This window comes from Elephantulus edwardii, unplaced genomic scaffold (genome assembly GCF_000299155.1).
Source record: "Elephantulus edwardii isolate Elephantulus edwardi_28Jun2011 unplaced genomic scaffold, EleEdw1.0 scaffold00297, whole genome shotgun sequence".
NCBI lineage: Eukaryota > Metazoa > Chordata > Mammalia > Macroscelidea > Macroscelididae > Elephantulus > Elephantulus edwardii.
This window is the reverse complement of record NW_006400047.1, coordinates 2,862,786-2,874,225: the sequence shown is the minus strand read 5'-3', so window position 1 is coordinate 2,874,225 and position 11,440 is coordinate 2,862,786. Positions and strand designations below refer to the sequence as shown.

At 37.3% G+C, this 11,440-nt stretch overlaps 1 protein-coding gene across 1 annotated transcript in view; it reads right to left on the bottom strand.

Annotated features, from left to right (window-relative positions):
- Positions 1-11,440, bottom strand: part of CDON (cell adhesion associated, oncogene regulated) — a 130,289-nt gene that overhangs the window by 77,676 nt on the left and 41,173 nt on the right. Inside the window, exons 8-10 of the mRNA XM_006900864.1 lie at positions 10,629-10,803; positions 8,318-8,449; positions 4,174-4,377 (exon numbers count right to left, since the gene is read on the bottom strand). Coding sequence (XP_006900926.1) covers positions 4,174-4,377; positions 8,318-8,449; positions 10,629-10,803 — 511 coding nt within the window. The remainder of the gene's footprint in view (positions 1-4,173; positions 4,378-8,317; positions 8,450-10,628; positions 10,804-11,440) is intronic.

The window sequence follows — 11,440 nt, the reverse complement described above, 5'->3', positions numbered from 1 at the left end:
ATACGCCATCCCCTTTTCCTTATAAATCAGGGTGAAGTCTCTCTCAGGGAGGAGTGATAGGGAATGGCAAAGGACACACTGACAAAGGCGATTAATCAGAACTGGCTTTGACAAGCACTGTGGCAGTTGGACAATTAAAACAGACATTCGGGGGGGGGAGAAGAACGAACTGGGGAGCAGGGTAGAGAAAACAGTGCAAGAATGAATGAATGAGAACCCCAAATCTCTGTAAATGTTCATTAAAACTAATAAAATTTAATAATAATTACAAAAAATATTTGAAATAAAAACCAAACAAATACCAAAATAAAAACCTATACTTGGAGTAGGAAGCAGTTGTCAGACCAGAGCAAGGAAATACTGCATGGTTCGAAATTGGGAAGGCTGCATCAAGGAAGTGTTCTGTCTCTATATCTTTTCAATCTATATGCAGAACATATTATTTGGGAGGCTGGGCTCAACGAGGAGAAGTGTGGCATCAGGATTGGAGGCAGACTCATCAACAATCTGTGTTATACAGATAACACAACCCTGCTTACTGAGGAGGACCTGAAGTGCTTGCTACAGAAGGCCAAAGACTGCAGCCTTCAATATGGATTGAAGCTCAACATCAAAAAAACAAAGATCCTCACTACTAAGCCAACTGACAGCATCATGATAGACGGTGAAGAGATGGAGAATACTGACAGCTTCAGCTTGCTTGGCTCTGCAATCAACACTCTTGGTTCCAGCAGTCAGGAAATTAAGATGAATTGCACTGGGAAAGTCTGCTGTCAGAGACCTCTCCAAAGTACTGAATAGCAATGAGGTCAGGCTAGAGACTAAAGTGCGCCTGATAAAGGGCATGGTCTTTGCCATTACTTGCTATGCGTCAGAATGCTGGACAATGACCAGGGATAATATAAGGATAATTGATGTGTTTGAGCTGTGGTGCTGGAGAAGAGTATTGATTATACCATGAACTTCTAGGAGAACAAACAGGTTTATCCTAGAGAAGGTGAGACCAGGTTGCTCCTTGGAGGCAAGGATTCTGAAGCTTCATCTGACATACTTTGGACATGTTGCAAGGCAGGACCTGTCATTGGAGATGGACGTCATGCTTGGGAGGGTGAAGGAACAGTGCAGGAGAGGAAGACCCTCTATGAGATGGATTGATTCAGTCACTGCCGTACTGGGGATAGGTGTGTCGGAGACAATACAATTGGCAAGGGATAGAGCGGTAGAGCAGGGTTTAGGGCTTTTGTACATAGGGTCTGCTGTGAGTTGCAGGTGACTTGACGGCACATAACAAAAACAACAACAACAAAGTCCTTTCTATCAAATACAATATCAGTTAAAGTAGCTGTCTCTTAAAACAAGGTTATATTTGCTTTGAAAGAAATGATTGATGAAGTGACGTTTAATATGGTGAATACATTCAGGAAGAGGCCGAGGATAGTGACAGCAGGTGGCACTCTGAACCTACTGACTATAGGATAAGGGAGTAAATGACAAAAGAAGGAATCTAGTCGAATTACATAGGAAGCACTGAAGGGGAAAGAGGCAGGTGAACTCTAAGCATTGTTTCTGAAATAGAAACTTCTGAAATCCTAAAGTCAATTCCTAATAAGTCAAAAGCAATCTTTGAACTTAACAAGATAGTTCTTCAGTCTGTAAAACATCACTTCGCTCACATTTAATAAATGTTCCCTTCTCACAACTCCAGTTGTCCTTATACTTCACATGTTACCTTTTAGACAAATACAGGTTATTTGCTAAAGAACACTGAAACCTCCATACATCAAAATGGTCATGAGATCTAACCAGTAAGAATAAAGAGATTATTTGTTATGACTGTACTATTCTTTCAAAGTTTAATTCCTTTCAGTGAGAGAAAATTCACCTGCTAAAACAGAATTTATAAAGAAATGTTAAGTATTGTATTAAAAAAACAAAACAACTTTAAGTATTAACTTATGAAGAGCCAAGACTATAGTTTTCATTATGGCCACACCTCAATGTTTAAAGAAAAGTTTTTACAGCTGGACCAATAAACAGAGAGACAATGGAAGCTGATAAGTATCTAATTTAACTTGGATATAAACTATCAGCTGTCAAGATCGCAGTCAAGAAATCAACTGCATTGGGCAACAAGAAGTAAACATGGCACTCGGAGACCAAGATGTGCCTAACTCACATCATGGTGTTTTTCAATCACCTTATTCTCATGAAATCGGACAATGAAAACATAAAGTCAAGGAAAATTGATGTTTCTGAAATAGGATGTTGGTGAGGAACACTGAATGGGCAACCAGAAGAAATAAATCTATGAGGAAAGAGTACTATGCTACAGGTAAGAACAGAGAAGCTTCATCTCACGTATTTCAGATATGGTATCAGGAGAGACTTGTTTGTGGAGAAGGATATTATGCTTGAATATTGTGATTGACACAGAGGCTTCGACCATGGGTTTATTTTTTGTTCTGTTGTACACAGCATCTCTATGAGCTGGTATTTTTGTTCTGTTGTACACAGAGTCTCTATGAGCTGGTAGCAAGTCAATGGCATCTAAAACAAAAAGCTCTCTCTATATAAACAACTTCAATAAAATGACAAGCAAAACACACACACACACACACACACACACACACGTTCTTCACTAAAAATAAGCGGGATCCATGTAAAAACTACACATATGAACTTCAGATACAAAAGAATCCTCATTTAAATTCTTACAATCTTCACTAAAACGGAAAACTCAATATTAACTTCATAATTGAAGAAAAAGTCCTAAAATAGTAAAAACAATATTGAAGAAAAACAAAGAAATGGTTGGCCATCATACTCCCAGATATCCAAACATACTATCCAGCCACTGTAACCAAAGAGTTTTGTATTAGTCAAATGACAGACACAAACCTATGGAATAGAACTGAGAACTGAGAAGCCAATCCATTTATGGACAACTGATTTCCAAAAAGGAGAAAAAACAGTCTGTTTAACAAAAAAGTGCTGGCAAAACTAGAAGTCTACTTGCAGAAAACTGAGGTAGGATCCACATCACACACCACACAAAAAACCAAAACCAAAAAACCACCCAACTGAAAACAGATTAAAATCATCTATGCTAAATCTAATGATATAAAGTTTCTAGAAGAATCTAAAGACAGAAAACATAGTTACTAATTTTTTTTAATAGGCTAACAAACATCATTATAAATGAACAACTAGCAGGAGAGAAATTAAATAACTGGTATCTCATAAATATTAAATATGTGTATTTTTCAACCGGAAGCAGGAGTGGCATCCACTTCCTAAACGACATGCCTCAGGAAACTCTATGAACTTTGATAAATGTCAATAGTTATAGAAAGGCTTCAGGCCTCTTGTTCATAGGGTCACTAGGAGTCGTACTTGATTCAAAGGCAATCAACAACCATAATGTATTTACCAAAAAACTTCATCAATATGGATTGCACCTCAATATCAAGAAAACAAAAGTCTACCACCATGGTGAGTGTTATGGAGAAAACGGTTGATAGATAGATTGAGGTTGTTAATAATTTCACCTTGCTCAAAGCCATAATCAACACTCTTAGTATTAGAAGACAGGAAATCAAAAGATAAATGCTTTGGGAAAATCTGCTGTCACTCTCTAGAGTGTTGAAGAGCAATGATATCACTCTAAGAGAGTAAGGTGTACCTGGACCAGGCCTTGGGCTTCTCAGTTCCTTGCTATGCATCTGAGAGCTGGATGATGACTAAGGATGACAGAAGAAGAATTGATACCATTGAGTTATACTGCTGGTGAAGAGTATTGAACATACCATGGACTGCCAAGAGAACAAAAAAGTCTGTCCAAGAGAGAGGGTGAAACCAGGCTGCTCCCCAGAGGCAAGAATTCTAAAACTCTATCTCACATGCTTTGGACATACTGTTAGAAAGGTCCAGTCCTTGGAGAAGGACATCATGCTTGGAAGGTAGGAGGGACTGCCCAGGAGAGGAAGGGCCTGGATGAGATAAACTGACACAATGACTATGGTGATGAGGTCAGGAGTGTCAGAGATGGTGAGGTTGGCTCAATATAAGTCAGGGTTCATAAGGTCAAAAGGGGTGGTAATCAACTCATCAGCACATAACAACTACAACAATAGTCAGAATGACAATAAAAAGAAAATGTTCAGAAAAAGTTACCTGGTTCTAAACTGCGAACTTCCACAGACAGTTTGGAAGGAGGAATATCTTCAGCTGCTATGAGCCAATCACTATTCCGCATCCGTTTATACTCCACCTTGAAGGCTGTAATGGGAGAGCCACCATTTGCCCGAGGAATCCAAGTGACATAGACTGAAGTCTCTGATGCAGTGGAAATGGTGGGCCGGTCTGGCGCCTCTGGAACTAAAACCAAAAATACTCACTTTAGAAACTCATAGTGTAAGATAGAACAAACTAAGTAATAAAACTGGCAAAATGGCAGTGAATACAAGTGCTGGGTTTGGTTATAAGGCAGTTAGTTACCTATGCCTATCTACTTTTGAATATGCTTGAAAACTAATTCCAAAATGAAAAGAAAGAAAAACAAAATAACGAAATAAAAATCTCAAACTTCATTTTATTGGTAGTTCTTTAGATTTTTGCCAGGGTTAACAATATGACCACTATTTTACTGTCTTCTATTAAAAATCTAATGCAAAACAAAATGGTGAACTAATAAAAACAAAGTTCATTGCTAAACCATATATAAGCAATCATTGATACTTTGTGTCTAAATGTGCATATAATTTACAATATTTTTTAGAGCTACATGTTATTTCATTTTTCATATTTCAATAAACATGGGCGCGGATATGGGTCTGACTTGACGTCATTGAGTTTGAGTTTTATATGCTGGTCACATTTCAAGTTAGTAAGCTGCCATTTGGGTTTTCAATGATCATCTGTTGTTGTTAGGTGCTATTTTGTCAACTCCTCACAGAGGCCCTGTGAACAATATATCTGAACTTTGGCTTTCCTGACCACTTCTCACATTCTCCACCATGCTTAAGTCTATTGCTGCAGCCACTGTGTCCATATATCTCATTTAGGGTTTTTCTCTCTTTCACTGACCTTTTCCAGTATGGTGTGTTTTCCCAAAGATTGTCCCCTCCAGGCAACATGTCCAAAGCATTTGTGCAAAGTTGTGTTAGTCTTGCTTCTAAGGAACACCTTGGATGCACTTCCCCCCAAATTTTTTTGTTGGTTCATTCGGCAGTCCATGGGACACTCAATACTCTTCACTACTCCAACAGCACAATTAAAAGGCATCAATTCTTCTCTGGTCTTTCTTATTTGCTGTCCAACTCTTAGATGAATGTGAAGCACCTTGTATGTACTGTAAATACAAGCTGGTTTTCAGAGATAGCCTATCTCTTGACATACTGACAATCAAGTGTCTAGGACGGAAATATTAAGGTTATGGTTGCATTACTTTGGGGAACTCTGTCTCAACACTGCTTACAGCTGCCATTATGTGGACTCTAAGACTCATGAGAAAATCAGGCCCAGCAGACAAATGTGCTGCTTCATGCTGTGCTATCTTCATGGTCATTGGTACACTACAGCAAGTGGGTCCATCTGCTAGCACTAGACTGGACAACATATATTGTGCTTTCACTTGCCAGTATTTGAAAGCAGTTGCCAGATCTTTCTTTCCAATCTGTTTCTGTCTGGAAATCCTGCTGAAACCAGCCCACAGGATGACCTTGTTCATATTTCAAACATTGATGTATAAGCCTCTGCAATAAGATAGATTGACAGATGGGTAGTGGAATATAAAAACATAGGAAGATAGGTATATATACTAAAGAAATGAAGATCTGTGACACAGTTATATTCACACCCATGTTTACTGCTGTGCTACTTATAACTTCAAAGAGTTAGCAGCAACACATGTGCTCATTAACAGATGAATGAACGGCTAAAGAAACTGTAATTACACAATGGAATAGTAAGTACAAATTAAGAACATAAGTCACTAAAGGACAGTTACAGTGTAAGACCACTAAAAAAAAAAACCCAAAAAAACCCAAACCAAGAAACAGTTTACACACAGAAAAAAACATTGGTCTTGGAGGGTTAACAGAGACACATAAGAATTGAGGGAGAAGGCAGCAAAAACAGAAAAATAAAATGAAATAAAATAATAAAAAGGGAATAAAATTTTTTTGCAAAGTACATAAAATAGATAAGATATTTACATTTTAAAAAGAGTGTATTTTTACTTCCCTAGTATTTTTATCTCTATTTTTGAGCTATAGATTGACAGGGTGGGAAGACAGGGAAAACCCCAAACACACAGGAAGGAAAAGAATGTGGAACACTTCCAAGGAGGAAACTGGGCCATTTAAAACACAGGCTGAGGGATAAGAAAAAAACCAAATGTATGCAAAGCTGGCTATTTTGAGTTATACTTACTGCATTCCTTTCAAGTTAGAAAGCGAAGGAAACAGAATAAACAGGACTGTTAGTGAATCTAACCCTTACTTTATACTAGATGAGATAACTTGCTACATCAATTCAAAGGAAGTTAAAACTCATCAAAGAGTACCACCGATCAAATAGGAAAAGAGTCTCCTCCATCCACATTGTCATTATCCAGTCTTACCTTTTCCTATTCCTTTATTCTCTCTCCTTAAACTCTTCTAGAGTTCCTCAAAGAAGTCAGGAAAAGAAGATCTAAACTTTAAATACACCATACAAGACAGCTATGAATCTGCTAATCAATGAAATCTAGCATGTCATTCATCTATCTCTGTTCTTGGGGTGGTCTGTACTTAAGAGTACTCTTTTTTGTTTCTTTACCTAGCTGTATTGTTCTTACATTTTGAGGTTTAGCTCCAGGAGTTGAGGTACGTCTCCATAATCTCACTTAACTACCATGTATCTTTCTCTATATCAAATGTATCACAGGCATTTCTATAGGTGTACCTACATGACAGGTATTTCTCTTGTGATATAAATAGCAAAGGTATATTCTCTAGCATAATGACTCAAGCTTATTGTTATTGGCTGGTGTTGCTGTTAGCTGCCATCAAGTTGTCATCACCCTGACTTACAGTGACCCGGTGCACTACAGAATATGGACTGTTTTGATCCACAGGGTTTTCATTAGATGATTTTCAAAAGTACACTGTCAGGTCTGCCCTCCTTCTACATGTTAGTCAAGAAACTCTGCTGCAGCTTCTTTTGTTCCATAGCATTTGGCAACCCTCCTCTGACAGATAAGAAAAGCTACACATGAAGTGAGAATTCTCCACATGGAAGTGGGGACTCTATCTCATTAAACTACCACTACCCTGTATTTTTCTAGATTAGCCACCCACCTATTATCAGTGGCTTGTCAATATCATCCACTGTAATGTAAATTTCTTCCTCCTCCCACCAGAGGAAAGCAGAATGCAGACACCACTATCATAAATTTATGCAGCCTAGTTTCCCACATTTGGGGAAATCTCAAGGGTCAGCACATCAGGAGTGCAATAGATAAGCTTCACCTCCAGAGTGATAAGCTTCTCCACAGGAAAACCATAGTTTCTCCCCTGCCAGATAAGTAAATATAATGTAAACATCTTGATGGCCAAACTATCTCATCTTGGCTGTTTCAATAGGTAGCAAAGCTTTATAATAAATAGTAAAAGATTTTTGTTTCTCCAATGTCAGTTGTATTTATATAAACTTTGATAATTATATAAGCAGTCTACTTGGGATAATGGAAATATTTCTAAGAAGTGAAAGGACTGAGTAAAATAAGTTCATTATATTAAAAAGCATATTTTTATACACAGCAGCATAATCGCAAAAAACACACTCAAGTATTAAGATGCCATCCTTTAAAAGTCTACTGCCGAGGCATTTAGAGATCATAAGATTAACCAAACAGAGCAATAAAACCAAGTATGGCATGCATTTTCTCAATGATATAAAATCTAATAATACAGAAGCACACATTTTGCATCCATTGTTGCTCCCGGCAAAAAGAGAAAAAAGACAGGGAAGGTGGGTCGGGGAAAGAGGGACTTTCTAAATTCAAGACATAAATTTGGCTTCTTTTTTTCCTGAATGCAGATAAAAATTTATTACTTTACAAAAATATAGTAACAGATATCTTTTTAATCTGAGTTTATTAACATGAACATAAATCATGACACTGAGTTAGTAAATGTAAAATAAATCCTAAAAAAGCTACAGGGTACGACACGATATGAATATAAATAAATACTTTATTTCAAATAACCTGAAATAGGCCAGTGGCATCTGTAAGCAAACAACACAAATGAGAAGGGTTTTTTTCCCCCTTTACCTCCACTATTCCTAGAGGAATCAGTAAGCACCACACCAAAGTTGTTGCTTGCAGCTTCAGAATCAGCAGGATGTTTAGGGATGCCTCTGGGTGGAGCGGGAAATTGGGCATTTTTTGAAGAGGCTGTTTTCTCTAGAAATGTTTAAAAATAGATATTGTAGCATAAGCTATCTATATAGAAAGTAAGAAAAGATAGTTGTAAAACTTCCAATGATATAAACATAAATTCATGAATTTACCTGAACAAAATCTAAAGATAAGATTTACATTGTAAACATTTCATTAATCTGAGAATATGACTTTAAAAATTAGTACCTTTAAAGGGAAGTAAAAATGTGTCTTTTATTAACAACTTAAAGTCTGTTGACACATGAGAACAACAGTGGAGAAGCCCCAGTGTCAAGTGAAGGTTTTTACCATATATGTTTAATTCTAAAACAAAATTCTTATTAAAGAGTTTCAAGTAAGCTCACAGAAAAGTTTTCAACCTAAGTTGTAAAACTTGAAAAGGTAAAATTGTTATTTTTAAAAAAAACCCAAAAATGAAACATTAAAATATATTCTAATTATTCAGTACTTGTTAATTAGGCCCTACAGATGAAAGGATCTTTTTCAAAAGCTAGTACATTGTTTCTTTTCAATTATCACACCTCCTTTTTATCATTATGCCCCATATTCTCTTCCATCCAATTTCTATCTCCACCAAGAAAGTTTTGTTTTTTTTTTTAGGCCAAGCTATAATGACACCCTTTCAATCAAGCCTATCCTCATTATTTACCCTGGGGTGGGGGGAACAAACCAGCCCTCTCTTTGTTTTCTTGCAGGTTTGCATCATAAACTTCTTATATGACTTATCCTACTTCTGGTCTCTGCTGACACATTTGCCCTTCTACAGACAGACAGATGGATGAAGTTAAGCACAGCACACTAGGATCCATTACGATACAGGAAAGAGTAGAGTTTTGTTCTGCTGTACACAGGGTCGGAGATGACTCCACAGTATCCAGCAACAGCTATAACCCTCAGTACCATCTGCTGACAAATATGGCATCATGCCACTGCTTGGAGTAAAGGTCAGTAATGCTCCCACCTCTCCTCCAAGTAAAGGCTACTTCCAGTCGATAGTCTATAACACTCAGTTGGCTATGCTTTCATCCTGCTGGACACCTCTCCTACTACAGCTTGCTCTTTTATTGTGGTCCAGTAACTCTGGCCTCCCTAAGGCTCTTGGGTGTTCAAGAGCTTCTAATCCTCCAGTTTCTGCTGGGAAGCTCTTTCCCTGAGCATCTGCAGGGTCGTCTGCTCTGTGGGAGAAGGATGGGAAATCTTCTCTTAGGTGATTTACCTCCTGTGAAAACCTGCTGGAAGGTCAGCTATGAGTCAGTTCACTGAAGACTTCTTCAACCATGTACTTAAAATTGTAAGATCTCCTATCCCACATGTCTCCTGTACCCATGACTTACCATTTTGTCATGTACTTAGCTCTTGATTAGAAATCTTTTCTAAGCCTCAGAACTTGACAAAAGGTTACTTTTTACAAAAGTCAGGATCAATGTGATGGCAGAGGTTAATTAGGCCAAGAAGCTCCATGAGAGCAAAGAGCTTTGCCTCTTTTATTGAATGTCTGGCACAAGTAAGGTATTCATAAATATCAGCTATTCTGAATGAAAGAGGCTAAATTCTGAAATAAGAGATTTGTCCTGTGTACAAAAGAAGAAATTAGTGCCCACTCCTGCACTGACTAAATTTACAACTGTGACTGAACTCATCTTTCCATCTCCACCAATTTCACAATTACAACTATAATTGAAGCCACTATGTTAATCCAGTTTGTTAAGGATTTTCCTCTTTCTCACTGACCCTCTACTTTATAAACCAGATGTCCTTCTCTAAAAATTGACTGACCCCTCCTGATAACATACCCAAAGTATGATAACATGCCCAAAGTATGAGATAAAATCTTCTCACCTCTAAGAAGAATTCTGGCTGTACTTTTTCCAGGACATATGTGTTTTTCCTTTTGTTGCATTTATGTATTTTTGCCTTACCTCTCTAAGATAAGACACAATCCACCAGAACAAATCATGCCTTCTTCATCACCTATCCTAATGTCTTACATACCAAACCGCTTAAAAAAATGATATGGATGAAATAATGCAATCACTCTAGTGTGGTCAAAAAAGGTTCTATAATAAGAATACTTAATAAATTTAAATATAAAAATTTATACCATTCATAGGGATTCAAGATAACAACTAATAATTAATATCAAAATTGCCAGTTCATTCTCCTTAAAAAAGCTCATGCTCACCTTTGCTGGTTCGGAAAGTGAACATGGCAGGCTGTCCTTCTCCTGCTGCACTTCTTGCCACCATCAAGACTTCATAGAGACTAGATGGCTCCAGTTCTGATAAATGGAGCTCATTTTCACTTTCCGGGACTCGGACTGTGTGCCAGCTTCCCACCAAAGCAACAGCATCGTCAAGCTGCAAAAGAGAAAACAAACCATTAAAAAAATAAAGAAAATAAAAAACAACCCAGAAAATCAGGAGCAAAAAACCTTTTCAGTCAAATTTGAGAGTCCCTGGTGGGGCATGCTCAGTTAGTTAGTAGCTTTACTTTGCCATCTAAGGGGTGATTAGGAGTCTGAATCAACTCAACAGTAACAAGTTTGGTAAATCTTGTCAAGAGATTTGACAAAAACAAGAACCAATTTAATTTGAGATGAATTTTGGAAAGTAATACAGCGTTGTTAGCACAACAGATACAAAATTATAGTAAGAATATAAAGAGACATCTGTATCTACATCAAGAATTCAGAATTAGTACTAAAAAGATTTTATACTTAGCACCAACAGATGGCCTCAAGCACGATATTTTATACCTACAGACTGTTTTCTTTATTTGTAATATAAATAATAGCTCCTTTATTAATGAATTAATTACAAGAGAAGGATGGACAAGCTAAAATAATCTGTATAACTGGTATTATATAATACATAAATATAAGCAAAATAAAATTGGCAAAAAATAAGGCCCCAGGAATAGATGGTATACCAATTGACATATTTCAGCTAACAGATGCTGCCCTGGACATGCTCACCAAGTTGTGCCAAGAAATCT